We start from the raw sequence: 16116 nt of genomic DNA, 5'->3' as shown, positions 1-16116 counted from the left end.
AGGGCAAGTCCTGTGGGAGAGAGGACGGAGCAGTAGCCAGAGCTTTGGAGGGCTCTGCCCTGTGCTGTGCCCCGTGGAGACCCAGCCTGCGGCAGCCGTCTCAGGGCGAGCAGCGTGCTGGGCAGAAGCCCAGGGGAGGCAGGGAGGCAGGGAGGGCTGCCAGGGCCGGGCCTGCAAAACGCTTCTGCGCCCTGGGACGGAGCTGGCTCCCGGAAAAAAGGCACGGGAGGGAGCAGCTCCCAGAGGGAAGGGCAAAGATGGTGGCGCAGGGCTGAGCATTGCCAAACACCCTGCCCTCAGGCCAGGCTTCCCTTGCGGGGAGCCCAGCGCTACCGGCTACGCTGGGGCAGCAGGACGCGGTGAGGGGTGCCGAGAGGTCGCCTGCACGGCACGCCCCTTACCTCCCGCATGCAAGAGAGTCTCAGGAACTGGGTGAGGTTGACAATCCTCCGCACAACCCTCTGGCGCCTAGCCACCTCCGGGGATGTCATGAGGGGCATCAGGACCTGGGAAGGCAAAAGCAGATGGTCATCCTTGGGAAACGAGCCAGAGCGGTGGCTCTGCCGCGCGCCTGCTGGGTTAACACCATGTGCTGCTGAGGCTTCCCCTGCACAGGGGGAAGCCTGGATCAGGGTCCGGCCACCTCACAGCCTCGGGGACCATTGGCAACAGCTGGTGACCTGCGGCAGTCAGGGAGGTAGCCGGATCCCACCCTCCCAACCACCTCTGCCCCTTCCCACACGCCCCTCCAGAGATGGCCACGTGTCCCCGCTGCGGGACGACAGGAACCCCCAGGGGGGCCTGCCCCAGGCAGGTGCCAGCACCTCTGCCCCCGCAGCTTCAGGGCTGGACTCCCCTCGCACCAGGCCACGTCCCAGCAGCTCTCTGCCCTGCTGCCCTCTGGGGAGGAGAGCAGGCACGGGGCGGGCGGCAGCAGCGCCAGCTGCCAGAGCAGGGGAGCGGGGAAGGATGCTGGGACTCCTTCTGCTGCTCCGGTTCCAGGCTGGGCCGTGCACACTCCAGGAGGTCACCTCTCTTTCGGGTAGGGCAAGGAAGAGACCCCGAGAGCCCCGCTCTTGGCAAATGCCTCACCTGCAAGATCATCTCCAATCTCAGCAGGCTGGAACTCGGCGAAGCACCACACATCACCACCTCCAGCACTCTGTTCAGAGTCTTCAGGATCTGCAAGAGGACAGAGCAGGTGGCACGCTTGCCCTGGCCCTTCTTCCTTGCAGGGAGCTGGCTTGAACGCCTTCCACCCGAGGCGGGCTTCAACTGCCCGCTGCGCCCGGGAGAGGCCTCAGGCTCTCCCTGCTCTTCCTCCTTCCCCTGTTGTCTTCCTGCAGCCAGAGGCGGCTAGGAAAATGTGTGCGGGGACTGAGTGGCAGGATCTCCCCGTAGCTCAAAGCCGCGCTTACCGCAGCATCCAGGGAAGCGCCTTGACCGTCCCCGTTCTCTGCTGGGTCAAGACAGCAGATGTCACGGATGCAGGGGCAGAAGTGCTCGTGCACCAGGCCCTCAGTGTCTTCGCTGCAAGGAGAGAAGGTGCCGGTTGGATGCCGGGGTTTCCACGTCGGGAAGGTGGTCGCAGGCGTCGGGGCTGGCAGTCCCCAGGGTGGTACCCGTACGAGGTGGGGAAGGGATGCCTGGAGGCACGTCCTCCTTCCCCGGTGCCGCTGAGGCAGGGACAGAGGGAGAGGACCCCCCTGGCCGGGGGAGCCCGAGCCCCTTTCCGCCTCCTGCCTCTCCCTTCCAGGGAAGAGCTAAGAGGTAGCGGGGAGCCCCCGGGCAGCCTCTGCCCTCCCATCTGGCGCACCCATGGGGGGCCAAGCGTGAGGGAGAGCAGAGGCCCAAAGGCAGTGGTGCCAGGGTCTTGCCGGGATGGGAGATGCCTGCTGCCAGCAGGCCCACGCCGTGGGGGGCCCTGGCCAGGTCAGGGTCTGGGGCAGGTACCTCATTGCGGCGATGGCAAGCATGGCTTCCTGCCACATCACGGCATCCGTGCTGTGAGGAGACTCCTTTTTCCAAAGGGCCTGGAGAGGGAGAGCACGGGCAGGATGGAGCAGCAGGGCTGCCAGCGGCCAGCACCAGTCTGCAGGGCAGGCACTGGCCCCCAGGGCAGCCCCTCGCGTGGCACTGGCCCCGTGGCAGGCAGGGCTGTGCCCAGGGAGGCCCGTCTCGCCCTCCCCTGTGCCCAAGGGCACGTGTGCTGTCTTTACCGCTGGGCTGGCGCTCAGCCAGCGCTGCCCCCCTCCCTCGGCCCCGCTGGGTGCCCTCACCTCCATTTTCTCCACCAGCTCCTGCACTGATCTGAGGTTGGGCCGGTACCTGCCCTGCAGCCAGGCTGTGCAGAGCATGCGGATGGAGACCAGGAACCTCACCTTGGAGGCCTCTTCCTGACAGCCAGCGAGCAGAGAGACAGAGAGGGCGGATGAGGGCCAGAGCAGGGCCAGCAGGAGCGGGGCCTCGAGGGGTGCAGCGATGGCGCAGGGGGCCGGGGGGGGAGCAGCCCTGCACAGCCAGCAGTCCCCCTAGGGCCCGCGCGCAGGCAGCAGGCACGGCAGCACGCGGCTGGCAGCCGCGGGCAGAGCCTGCCTGGCAAAGGCTGCCGTTACCCTTTGGGTGCCGTCGAGGAAGGCCAAGACGTAGGTGTGGGCTTCCTTCTCCTCGCCCTTCAGCCAGCAGCTGAAGGCAGAAGCAGCTCCACCTGAGGAGGAACAAGCGCGGGGAGAGCTGTAGCCGCGGCAGGAGGCAGAGGGAAGAGAGGGGCCCCCTCTCCAGCCCTGCGCCCGCTGCCCTGCTCCCAGCGAGCCCTGGCCCGGGGTGCTGATGCCCCGTCTCCCCCGGGATGGTGCTGGCAGCAGGGCGGGAAAGGCCCCAGCCCGGCAGCACCGCTGCCTCCCGCCGGCCCAGCGGCCTCTCCCTGCCCTGCTCTCTGCCCCGAGGCTGGAGGTGGTCCCCTGGGGTCCTCTCGCTACTCACTCATGGCGGGGATGCCGGGGCTCTTCTCCTCCTCCGCTTGGAGCATGAGGAGGCTGGCGCAGCCCAAGTCCTCGCTCTGCACCCGGCGTTGCCTGGGGCTTTCTGGCCGCTGATGGTCCTCGGCGGCCACCCCGGCCCTTTGGTCCTCTGCCGCCTCCGGTGCAGGGCTGCTCCGAGGGCAACCGCTCGCCGTCCTGCGGGACAGAGGAGAGGGCTGAGGGTGGGGAGGGGGCTGCCCACGGCGAGCGGCCCCAGCGCGGTGCGGCCTGGCCCGAGCAGGGAGGTGGTGGGTGGCAGGGGCTGGGCAGGGCTGGGGGGAACTCCTGCAGGACGCCGTTTCCAGCGGGCAGTCCCCCCTCGCCCAGCCGGCCCTGGCGCCGGCTCTCCTGCCCCCGGCCCCTGCGGAAGGGCCTGCTGGGCCCGGGTGCCCTGGGGTCCCTGTGGCCCTGGCCCGGCCCAGAGCCGCACTCCTACCTGCTGCGGGACACCCTGGCCCTGGGGGGGGAACGTGGCAGGGGTCGCAGGGAAACACGCGTTCTGCGCACAGGGACTCTCGCACGTGCCGGATCACCCATGTCCACTCTTCACGAGTGTCCGGGACACTGTGGGGCTGCCGTGCACATGCTGCTGGACATCACCAGCTGTCACAAGGGTAGGTCACCAAGGGCCCATTGTGACCCGCCACCCCTGCCGGGAGGGGCAGCCCATCCTGCCCCCCGCTGGGACCTGGGCTCTCCCAGGGGAGTCAGCCCACCGCCGGATCTGGCCGCAGCCTGCGGTCCCTCTGCGCACGTCCCCTGCCGCAGGCAGTACTCTGCGGCCCCTTTGGCCTGAGGCCTGAAACCCGGCTGTGTGGTCAAAGGGCATCCTGCCACCACCCACCTGCAGAAACACGTCCAGACCTCTGCCAGGAGCATGAATCCCTCCCATCGTTGGGGAGGATCAGGTCCGAGACTGCCTGAGGAACCCGAACATACCTACATGTTTACTGATATTAAAATTACTGATTATTATTATTGATATCCCGAGTTACTGTGTGCTGGTTTCGTTTGGGATGGAATCGACCTTCTTGCGGCAGCTGGCGCAGCGCTGTGCTTTGGGTTTGGGATGGGAATGGTGTCGGTAACTCTCACAGTTTTGGCCACATTGGCCGATGGCCGGCGACAGATGCTCTCCCCCCACGTCTTGCACAGGGAGAGGAGGAGGAGACATAAAGAGACTTACGAGTTTAGAAGAAAGTAAACCATTTTAATGTGATATTAATAATAAAATAAAAAGGAAATCATGAAATAGATACAGCAGATACAAAGCCGTACCAGGCTCCCAGGATGCCGTCACCGGCAGGCACTGGGGAAGTCCCAGACTGGACTCGGCGACGGGTGGGAGCTGGATTCCAGAGCCGGAGCCGGGAGCACGCGGGTGGGGATCCCAGGCCGACGAACAGACAGGGCCCTGCTGGGACGCTGCCCATTGAAGAGAGCGAGCTGACCCTTTGATCCCTCAGCTTTCACACTGAGCATGGGACAGGTGGGCTGGAATACCCTGTTGGCCGGTTTGGGGTCCCCTGTCCCGTCCGCTCCTCCCCTCCCCGCAGGTGGGACCCCTCTGCGCTTTTCCGCTTCCCACCCTCCAACGGGGCAAATAACGAAATGAGCTGAGCTTGGGTGTTACGGCAGTAAGTATAAGCAAGAGCCTCCCTGCGTGCCGCTCCTCGGCACAAGCTGCAAACGTTGGTCTTATCGCGCCGAGAACGAACCGTTTTCGGCACAACGTGCTGTTAATTTCAGAGTGAGAAGAGGCCTAGCTCAGAAGTAAAATGACTGAACGCACAGTTGGTTTGGTTTTACCTCAAACCAGGACATTCCACTCCTTATTCCATACCGTTTGCGTCGTGCTCAGATCACTGATACGTTCATCTATCAAACCTACACGCACGCATAGATCGATAGATAGACAGACAGACAGACAGACGGAGGTTACTCAGTTATATCTTGACTTTATACAGAAAAGTTCACTGAGTCCATTTAGTTCATAACTGTAGCGTTTCGTCTACCATAGTAGACTCTCAGGGTAGGAAAGATGAATGAAATTCATTGTGGGCCATGCCCCTGGGTAGCATGTCCATCTCAAAGAGTTTTGCTGGATGACACTTGATGAAGTTGGTTCAGGTTCATTACTACTGCGTTACCCTGAAAAACACTGATAGAACACCGTTAGTGTCATATGACAATATCATGCGATTCAGAATTAAGTATTCCCACCCGGGGTCAAATTTCCTTGGGGTACACATTGATCCTCTCCGTTCTTCAGCATCACCCACCAAGTACAAGCAGGTCCTTGAGCAAAAAGAGTCCCACAAACGGGTTCGCCTTGGCCTGAGGCAGGAAAAACCCAAACAGTTTTCCCTAACGTATTCCTTTCACGCACCACAGGGACTTTATCCCCTTCTACTATACGTAAAAGGCCTGATTGAGCTGGAGCAGCTCGATTGATGGATCCCCTGGTGTTAACTAACCAGGTGGCTTGTGCTAAAGGCTTGTCCCAAGTTTTAAAGGATCCACCACCCATTGCATTCAGGTAGTTTTTAACAATCCATCGTATCGCTCCACTTCCCTGGAAGCTGGTGCGTGACAGGGGATATGACATACCCACTCAACGCCACGTTCTTTGGCCCAAGTACTTATAAGACTGTGTTTGAAATGAGTCCCATTGGCTGACTCGGTTCCTTCTGGAGCACCATGTCGCCACGAGACTTGCCTTTCAAGGCCCAGGATGGTATCGCGGGCAGTGGCGTGGCGTACGGCGTAGCTTTCCAACCGTCTGGTGCTTGCTTCCACCATTGGAAGCACGTAACGCTTACCCTGACGGGTCTGAGGGAGTGTGATGTAGTCTATTTGCCAGGCCTCCCCGTACTTCTATTTCACCCATCATCCCCCACACCCCCAAGGTTTCAGCCGTTTAGCTTGCTTGATGTCAGCGCATGTTTCGCGCGTTTTCAGGGGTAACCTGCGCGATAGCATCCGTGGTTAAATCCACCCCTCGGTCACGAGCCCATTTGTATGTTGCATCCCTTGGTGACCTGAAGTGTCATGGGCCCACCGAGCTAAAAACAGTTCACCTTTACGTTCCCAGTCCAAACGTGTCTGGAAAATCTTAGCAGCCTGATCCACTTGCTGATTATTTCGATGTTCTTCAGTGGCTCGCCTCATGGGTACATGGGCATCTACAGGACGTACCTTCACCACTAGTTTCCCCAGCTGGTCAGCAATATCTTGCCATACTTCAGCAGCCCAGAGGGGTTTACCTCTGCGCCGCCAGTTGCTCTGCTTCCACTGTTTCAGCCGTCCCCACAGAGCACTGGCCACCATCTATGGGTCGGCATAGAGATAGAGTGTCGGCCACTTTTCTCGTTCAGCAATGTCTAAGGCCAGCTGGACGGCTTTTACCTCTGCAAATTGACTCCATTCACCTTGTCCTTCAGCAGCTCCTGCGACTTGTCGCGTAGGACTCTGCACAGCAGCTTTCCACCTTCAATGCCTTCCGACAATACACAAGACCCATCAGTGAACAAGGCGTACTTGCCTTCTCATTAGCTGAGAGCGCATTGTACGGCGGGGCTTCCTCAGCACGGGTCACCACCTCCTCTGGTGGCATTCCAAAGTCTCTGCCTTCGGGACAGTTTGTGATCACTTCTACGATTCCTGGGCGATTTGGGTTTCCTATTCAAGCTCGCTGGGCGATTAAGGCAACCCACTTCCTCCAGGTAGCATCAGCGGCCTGATGAGCAGAAGGAACTTTAGCCTTGAACATCCAGCCCAGCACTGATCATCGGGGCACCAGGAGGAGCGGTACCAGTTACCCCTCAAGCAGCTCCAACTCCTTCATATGCCGCCAAGATTTCTTCCTCAGTTGGGGTACGGTTGGCCTCGGATCCTCTGCATCCCCGACTCCAGAATCCTAGGGGTCGACCTCGAGTCTCCCCTGCTGCTTTCTGCCAGAGGCTGCAGGCAGGGCCATTGTTCCTGGCTGTTGTACAGAGCACATTTTTAACATCCCATCCTGTTTGGAGTGCTCCAAGGGCTACTGCACGCACAGTCTCTTGTTGAATTTGCCTCCAAGGCCTGTCGTTGCTCAGGAGCCCACGTAAACTCCTTTTTCTTTCGAGTCGCTTCACAGAGAGGTTTCACAATCTGACTACAACCTGGCATGTGCATTCTCCAGAAACCCACCACACCTAAAAAGGCTTGTGCTTCCTTTTTGTTCGTAGGTGGGGACATAGATGTTATTTTGTTAATGGCATCCCTTGGGATCTGGCGACACCCATCCTGCCACCCGATTCCTAAGAACTGGCTACTTCAGGCTCTTTGTGTAGCAAAACTTGCTTTCAAAATAATCTTGACTACCTTCTTACCTTTCTTAAAAACCTCTTCTGCTGTATTACCCCACACAATGATGTCATCGACGTACTGCCGGTGTTCTGCAGCTCCCCCCTTCCCCAGTGCCGTCTGGATCGGGCCATGGCAAATAGAGGGTTATCTACATCCATAATGAAATTATCGCTCTCTAAACCAGCTCTGGGGTTTAGAAAGCCGACATTAGTTTATTTACAGCACCGGGTGCATGGGGGATACCTCCTCCTGTCATGCACAGCCATCAGAACTCTCCGTGTGATTTTTATACACGTTTTACAACATCGCTAGAACGTTAGTACCTCCCACCCCTATTTGATTGGTTAGTAACTCACATACAGTTACACCGTCAAGTTACAGCTACCACACATGCTCAAGGGAAGGGTCTTCACCTGGGCAAGGGTTGTCTTGACCTATGGGCGTGATTTTTAGTATTCTAATGAAGGTAGTTCAGCTTGGGACACTAAGAATTTTCACTTTCCTGACAAGTCGGCTAAACGTCTCAAAACACGGAGATTAGTACCATCCTCAAGGTCCTTACGCTCCACGTGCTTCCTGGAGAATGATGCACTACTTGCCTCCCTTGATGAGGAGTTCTTTTAATTAGCTCATGCCTGATAAAGTCGGGGATAGAATCTTCATTATTTGTGAGAACTCCCGTAAGGCCTTCCAACCCTAGCTACTAATAACATTTCAGGGATGTGCTTTGCTAACAGCAGGGCTGTGTTTGCACCCCTGGGGCAGTCAGTTCCAGGTGTACTGGATGCCTCTCCAGGTGGAAGGCTTGCTGATCACGCCTTGGGTCTCCAGCCGACGAACCAGGTTCCGGATGGGAATCGGGGACTCTCGGCTGGTGCGATACTGTCGCTGATGCACCCCTGGTACCATGAGCCGGTGATTAAGGACTCTCTAAGACTCGGTTTTGGAGTGTCAAAGCAGGCATTCCTTATTGCAGCGCTGGGCGCACAGGGGATCGCTCCGCCTAGAGCGCGCGCCGAGTTGCTCAACTACAAAGGCTACAAGCAATCAGAATATACATATTAATTACATTTCCCAGAAATGACTAACATACTCCTATTAGCACCTACAACTCATTAATATGTAAATGTCCCTGATGCATGCGCATCCGTGTCCGTTGGTGGTCTTCCAGGGTCCTCTGGTGGTCGTCAATAGCCTTCCTCACCGTGTCTGCTGGTTGAACTCGGGTACAGTTGCACCCGCGCACACTCCGTTCGTCTTTTGGCTTAGTTTGCAACTCCAGTTCTCACCAAACTAGCTTATTCTAGCATCTCTCCCATCTGCTCTCCTCAAGGATACAACGTCTCAAGACTTCCTTGTATCCAACTAAACCCAGCAGACGTCTAACCCATGCGCTTACAAAGCGTTTCAAACTTAGCTACGTTACTCCAGTAAGGAGGGAACCAGATGTTCTTTTCAACCGGGTATCAGTGAGGCCTGAGGGGCTTTCCACCCCAGCCTTTTGTGCTGTTCCAGGCTACTGTATCACCAGCGAGGGTATCACCCTGGCAGCAGCCACTGGGTGTTCTTTCACCTTCTTTAACCTTTAACCTGTTCTTTAACCTTCAGCAGTCCCGCCACAGAAGGGTCAGCTGAAAGACCAGATAAGGCAGGCAGCTGTGTCATGTCCTCACTCCCTCCAGCTGCCATACCAAAAGCCCACCCATACGCTTTCGGGTCTTTGAAATACCCTCTCTTGAGATAGTTTACGCCAAGGATGCACAGAGCGCCTGGGCCAATCACAAGAGTCCCCAGGAGGATGGGGCCAGGCTTTTTTCAGAGGTGCCCGGGGACAGGACAAGGGGTAACAGGCACAAACTTGACCATGGGAAGTTCCACCTCAACATGAGGAGGAACCTCCTTACTTTGAGGGTGGCAGAGCCCTGGCACAGGCTGCCCAGAGAGGTGTGGAGTCTCCGTCTCTGGAGACATTCCAAACCCGCCTGGACGCGTTCCAGTGCCGCCTGCTCGGGGTGACCCTGCTCTGGCAGGGGGGTGGACGGGATGATCTCCAGGGGTCCCCGCCAACCCCTGCTAATCTGGGATTCTGTGATGAGAATAGCTGACGTGCAAGAACATTATTTTTGGCAAATCAAATTACATAGTTGCAATTCTATTCCATACAATAAAGGGAGAAGCCAGATCAAGGCTCGGACACAAAAATCCAGCCCACCAGCAAGACAATGCTTCTCCTGAAATTCAGTTTCCTACCTTCTTACAGGACCCAGCTAGAGTACTGCAAAGGACAACTGAAGACAGAAACAAACCCACAAAATATTGATAGGAAGAGTAGCACAGTGTAACAAGATGCAGCAGCTATGCCTTTTCGCACGAGGCACAGCTCAACAGGTTCTGCCATCAGGAAAGCAAAGACCTCTTGTAATGCTTAGCAATGTCTGTTCCCAGCGTATTCCAGCACCAATACCTACCGTGATCTTCCTGTAGACTGCCATGAGGCTGTTATCATCAAAGGGGAGAAAGCCACACAGCAGAGCATACAGCAGGACTCCCATGCTCCAAATATCCGCCTACAACATAAACGCAAGTGGAAGTTGCGAACATGATCTATCCAAAACAGGGTAGACAGGTAACATTGTCCCCCTTTGGCAAAGCCCACATGCAGCTCATGAGAAGCAGGCTCCTTAATTCTGGACAGAATGCTTACATTCCAAGTGCGAGCGCGCAACCCAAACTCCATTTTCCATTCACTCAAGCTAGAGCACCAGTAAAACAAGTATCCTCCCCTTAGGTCACTAAATTGCTGCATTACCTTCAATCTACAAGGATTTCGCTGGCGAAAATGAAATCCAACTAGGAATGGCACGGGATTTCCTATGGTAACGTATTGCGGATGACAGCCGCCGCCAGCACAGGTGCCATCAACCTGAAAACCCTGCTGCTTCTTCTCTGCTCGTAGAGGCACGACAAGGTCCACATGCCTCATACCGCCTCATACCGTAATCCCCACTTAGACCATAGATAAGGAGGCTCGCAAGGCACCAGACTTCACGCAAAACAAGAAAGAAAGCAGGAGTGAGAGGCTGAGGACAGTGGTGCAAGAGTATGCAAAAGGAAAAAAGACCGACTCCATCCCACGGCCCAACAATTTAGGAAGTTTGAAGGGATTGCAACGACAACAGTTTGGATAGATGAACAAAGGCGAGTACCACGTTCTAGACATGGAATCAAAGCTGGATAAACTCCACGGTTTTTCTCTCTCAAATTTTACTACGCTGCACAGTATGAAGAGAGCAAGTTTCCATACACGACCGGACGACAACTACGCAAACAGCTTGAATTTAGGATCTTTGGGCGAGTCTCTGCATTGCCCTCTGAAGTCAAACGCGCGGTTTTTATGTGCGTGCAGCAGCTAATTTAGCCCTACTCTGGGAGAGCAACTGATACTCTTACCTTTGGCTTGGCACAAAGTCCGAAGTCTATCAGCTTCAAATTATGCTCCTTGTCAATCAGCAGATTTTCCTGGTAACAGAGAAAGCGGTAATGAGTGCTTCTATAACCTAAGTATCCAAGGGAGCACGTTTTCTTTCGCCTTATTGCTTCGTGTTGTTAGCAGCTAGAATTTACCTAAATCTCTCCTCTGGAGATTTTGATCGGTTGTTACCAAACATACCCCGTATTCCAGATGGGGAATCCCAGTTCCTACCCGCTGAGAAGGGTCTGGGGGGTGGGGCAGGGCTGATAGACAGCAACCTGGATGTGAGGCAGCAGCCTGCTCTGGCAGAAAAGGCAGTCGGCAGCGTCACGGACTGTGTTCAAAGGAGCACAGCGAGTCGGCTGGCGGAGTCACTCCAGTCCTCCGTTCAGCACAGCGACAACAGCGCAACCAGCTTCTGCCCCCCGCGCAGGAAGGCCATACAACTGAAGTGAGCTCTGGGGATTGCCAGCAGTGTGCTCAGGGGGCTGGAGCGCTTGCTCAACGAGAGGCTGGGGGAAAGGTGTTCCTTCAGCCTGTAGACGAGCAAGCTTCAGCGGAGATGTCGTGGCAGCCTTTTAATACCTCCCCGGAGGGCAGGAAGACAGAACTCGCCTCTTCACAGCAGCGCACGGTGGGAGAATTGACAGACAACAGGCATGGAGAGAGGTTCAGACTGGAACTAAGGAAATGCCTTTCTCCTCATAAGGACAGTGAAGGGCTCAACAGATTGCCCAGAGAGATCGTGCTGCCTCATCCTTGGGAGAGGTCGAAGATGTGACACGGATAAGGCCCGAGAAGCTTGGTCAGACACTGCTTTGAGCGGAAGGTTCCAACAGAAGCCTCTAGAAGCCACTTCCCACCCGAGTTATCACACAGGCCTATGAATCCGTCCGCTCGCCAACTGCAAAGCCAGCTCCTTCACAAAGGTACATACGATGCTTTGTTTGGGGAGAAGTTCTTCGGAGGCAAAGATTTCAGGAGCTCTCTAGGAAAACGCTTGTGCGCTAAAACAGTTGCTTTTCTCAGAGATGCCAGCAGCTGTAAAAATGCAAATTTCTAACCCCGTCAAGGAGAAAGGGACTCAGGTCTTCCATTACCTACACTGATGCTTAGGGATGATGATGCCCTAAACCCTGCCATGACAGCAAAGCCACAGGATGGGTCCAGTCGCATGCAGCTCCCCCTGCACCTTCTCTCTAACCACCGCTTGTTTAAATTATCCGTGTCACTTTTTCCTTTGGGCATGCAAATACAGCGGTTTGCACAACAGAGTGGCACCATAAAGTCTCTCTACAGGTACAAGCTGCAACGAAGGGGAGAACAAAAACGTCTAAGTAACATTCCAAGTCACATTCCTCTCTCCGCTCCACTCACAGCTGAAGCATGTTGTTCTGCTTCCCTTTCAGAGGAAGCCGAGGGAAGCTCCTTCCTCAGATACAGACACATCCAGCTCAGCTGAGGAACACAGTAGCAAGCCGAAACAATGCTCTTTCAGAAGACACTAGATAAAGAGCTCTAAGCACCAGAGAACAGAGAAGGCATAACTTACTCCAGCTCCTAATGGAGAAATGAAAGCGAGCGTTCGTTATCACTCATGCAAATCTAGCTACTCTTCAGGCTTACTGGTTTGAGGTCCCTGTGGGCATATCCCTGGCTGTGAACATAAGCAATCGCCGAAACAATCTGCCGAAAAAACACACGAGCTTCCTCTTCTGAAAGGCGATCCTTAGAAATGATGTAATCAAACAGCTCTCCTCCAGGACAGTACTGCACAAAGACAGGAAAAAGAGAATACCTTGAGAATACAGTAAGGAAATCCAAACAGCAGTGCGAGGACGCTCTTCCATCCCTCTGCGTTATCACGGTAGCGCCCAGGTGTCCCCCAAACGTGCCCTCAGCCGGCATCGCAGCAGACCAGAGCAGCCGAGGAGCCTGACTATTGCCTGATGCGCTGCGACAGATACATCACACTAATGGCACAGCCATACAAACTGCCCAGGAGGTGACAACCACGCCGGAGTTCCGGGGCCCTACGTACCCTCCTGGTGCTCTTTTAAAATAACTGAAGCACAAGGTAGCAATTACAGTTATTTCACTTCTTGTCAACAGCAAAGAGCGGCTTTTACAGGAAGAGAGAACATGCACATCATTCAGGGAACTTCCTAAGAATTGTTTCGTTTGAACTCTGTTATCAGCTACTGCTACAGCGAAAACCAGGAACCTTTGCCACAGGAGAAACACCGTTGCTTACCTCTAGGACCATGAACATTTTCTCAGATGTCTCTATCACGTGATACAACTGGCAAATATGCTGGTGCCTTAAATTCTTCATGGCATCAATTTCTATTTTAACACGAGGCAAGTCATCCTAAGAGACCACAACAGCAAGCCATGAAATTGCCAGCTACTGGGAAGGCTTGTCCATCACAGTAAGCACCAGACTACCGTGCAATACAAAGTTCCACAGCGCGAAGATGACAGCACCCGATTCAAGTGCCCAAATTCAACCCAGCAGCAGCTCTGCCGTTACTCTCCTACAATTCCGGCACATTGATCAGCCGAACCCAGAGGGGCAGCCGAAAAACAGCCAGTATTCTCACCAGCGTTCTGTTCAAATTACTGTAATAATCTGTAACTTCCTCAATTCTACAGCCAGAGAATGTCGCCCTCCCCACAAGAGGCCACGAGATTAATATTCTTTCAAGACTACAGCATCCACCAATAGCCCAAAGGGCAGGCAGGCTGCCTTTTGACACGTCGCACCCCTGTGTTCTCAAGAACTCCGCAAGGGCAGCGGAAGATCCCACCAACTTGTAAGTATCTCATGGCTTACCCCCAGAGCAAGTTTGTCCATGATTTTTATGGCAACCTTCTCACCAGTGAGGAGATGGCGTGCGAGTTTCACCTTTGCAAACCCACCTAGGATTGGAAAAAGAGACGTTGAAAGCTCAGCGTGAGGACACGTTTTCTTGCCTGTAATCTCACAGGGGCAGCGGATGTGTCACACACACAGCAGGCAGCGTCTTCACTAGAGCAAGAAGCGATCACTGACGCCAACTTTCAGTGACACTGCCAGAGCTCTGCCACGCAAAATACACAACAGAAACGTGCCCCGTGCCTTCGACAGCAACAGTTAACGTGTGCTTAGGGAAGCACGAGAGCGGTCAGACAGGGCGCGCGCATCGGGTTGTGCCCACGGATCAGGCCTACCTGTTCCAATCGTTTCATGTAATTCGTAGCACTTGAGAATTTCCTCATAATCACCTAAAGCCATTCTGAGAGGAACGGGGACCCGGCAATTCTTCTCAGCCCCTGCGAGGAGAAACTGCAGCCGGCCTTTGGGCTTCTCCACGCTGAGCAGACTCTGGAACGGAAAACGCATTTACTGCAGCCCAGCGCGGGCCGGGGCGGGGGGCGACCTGCGCTGATGACCAAGCGCTACACCCCCAGCGGGAAATTCACCAGACGGGGCAGCCCGAGCGCCCGCAGGCCCCGGGCACAGGCGGCTACCGTCTTACGGCGGCTCCTGACTAACGCTTGCCAGCGAGAGCGGGCGACTGCGCTGCCGAAGAGGCAAGCACGCCCGACCCGGCGGTATCCTCCGCGGGGCAACGAACGAGACCCAAGGAGACGCCGCGGCGGCAGCCTCCTTTCGCGAGCCCGCCCGCGCGGCCCGGCGAAAGGCGCCCAGCCCCCCCAGAGTCCTGCCGCCAGCAGACCCGCCGGGAGCCGCTAACGGGCTGCGGGGCAGCGGGGCCCGGAGGGTACGCTCACCGGCTCGGCAGCCGCCTCCCGGGGCGGCCGTTGCCGTTCAAATCTCTTGCCGCGGCGCCCGCTTCCGGGTAGGACGCCCGAGAGGCCAATCACCGCGCGGCGCTGGGCCGGAACAGGCGGAGACGCGCGGTGCATGACGGGAGGAAGGTCGAGGAGGAGCTGGGCGTGCGGGCGTCGCCATGGCGGGAGGGTCTCCGCTGCCCAGGCACCCGGTCCCGACAGGTGACGGGGAACGGCGCCCGCTCCCCCCGGGAATGCTGCCGCTCCCTACCGCCGGTGGGGGCTGGCGTGGGAGCCGCGCCGCCGGGCCTGCCGCCGCGCACAAGATGGCGCCCGGCCTACCGCCCCGGGGAGACTACGGCTCCCAGAACGCTCCGCGGGCCCGCCGTTCCCTGAGGGGAGGCCCTTCCCGCCGCCAGGCCCGGCCCCGCCCGCTCCGCTCGCGGCACCGCCCGGCGCCGGCCCCGCTTCACCCGGGAGCAGCGTTGGGCAGGCGGGGAAAGCGAACAGAAAGACGGGGGTTGCTCTGTTGAGTCCGGGCGGGGGCTGACGGTCTGCCTTGGCTGCGGGCGGCCATTCCCCTGCCAGGCCTCTGACGTCCCTGCGTACAGGCGTGTCGGCCTAAAGCCACAAGCGGAACAGGAAGAAGAAAAAAAATAAAAGAAGCCTGGTGGAACATGTGACTTCTGTAGAACGTTTGTCCTTTGGAATCCTCCCGGACACATTGCCTGTTTCCTGAAGAAAGACCTACATTTCTAAAAGAAAGTTTCAGTTCTCTCCCGAATAACAAAGGCGAAGGCGGCTGTTTCGGGGACAGAGAGAATGGGGCCATTCTTTTAGGGCAAGACAAATGGTATCTCTTCTATTTGGGGCAGAGCCAGCGGTACCCATCGCAGAGCACTCAGTGCAACGCTTTTTCCCTCCCTCTCTCTCTCAGCTACGTGGGAGCCCCTTCTTCCCGTCGGAGATGAGCGACTTTGTCCTCGCCATCTTGAAAAACATGGCGGACCCCAGGGTCTCTGACACCCTGCTGGTTGCCAGGGTGCTGGAGCTGGTCTTGAGAGGCTCGTGCTCGGAGCTATACGGGGTAGGCAGTGTGCAGCCGGGTTGCCCTGTGTGCGTGGCACAGCTAGGCAGGGCAGCGCGTGCCGCTCTGCCCCGCAGCACGCAGACAGGCCACCTGTCCCGGCCCTGCTGCCCTCGGAGTCCCCGGTCCCTGCCCGCTGCCCCTGGCCGGCTCAGCAGTGGGGAAGCTGATTAAACTGAGAGGATGATTGAGAAAAATGAGAAACTGTTTGAGAAACCGTCTAGTATGGAAGAAACATCCCGCTTGTCACCTGCACGGACCCATGTCGCAGCCGTTAGGAGAAGATGCCCTCCTACGAGACCCACTTGGAAGAAAAAGAAGACGCTACGAGATACCTTGTGGTTTTACCTCTGTGACTAGGAGAAGACGCGAGTAAGTGGGATGAAGGACCTACCTCGGCCCAACAGGCA

General features: G+C 56.7%; 1 protein-coding gene across 5 annotated transcripts; it reads right to left on the bottom strand.

Annotated features, from left to right (window-relative positions):
• Positions 1-4820: 4820 nt before the first annotated feature.
• Positions 4821-15236, bottom strand: LOC134508903 (maternal embryonic leucine zipper kinase-like). 5 transcript variants are annotated; one of them, XM_063321067.1, is made up of 8 exons: positions 14620-15233; positions 14056-14209; positions 13679-13764; positions 13097-13213; positions 12469-12612; positions 10821-10889; positions 9839-9937; positions 4821-5181 (listed from the first exon to the last, which is right to left on the bottom strand). In XM_063321067.1, the coding sequence occupies exons 1-8, from the start codon at positions 14752-14754 to the stop codon at positions 5167-5169; spliced, it is 819 nt and encodes a 272-aa protein (XP_063177137.1). In that variant the 5' UTR covers positions 14755-15233; the 3' UTR covers positions 4821-5166. The 5 variants fall into 5 exon arrangements, 4 of the variants coding, with proteins under 4 accessions (XP_063177137.1, XP_063177139.1, XP_063177138.1 ...); XM_063321068.1 differs by lacking the exon at positions 4821-5181 and adding an exon at positions 8385-8407; XM_063321069.1 differs by lacking the exon at positions 13097-13213 and having other exon boundaries at positions 14620-15236.
• Positions 15237-16116: the final 880 nt, after the last annotated feature.

Source organism: Chroicocephalus ridibundus, chromosome Z (assembly GCF_963924245.1).
Source record: "Chroicocephalus ridibundus chromosome Z, bChrRid1.1, whole genome shotgun sequence".
Taxonomy (NCBI): domain Eukaryota; kingdom Metazoa; phylum Chordata; class Aves; order Charadriiformes; family Laridae; genus Chroicocephalus; species Chroicocephalus ridibundus.
Note: the sequence above shows the minus strand (reverse complement) of the source record. Positions and strands in the feature narration are given on the sequence as shown.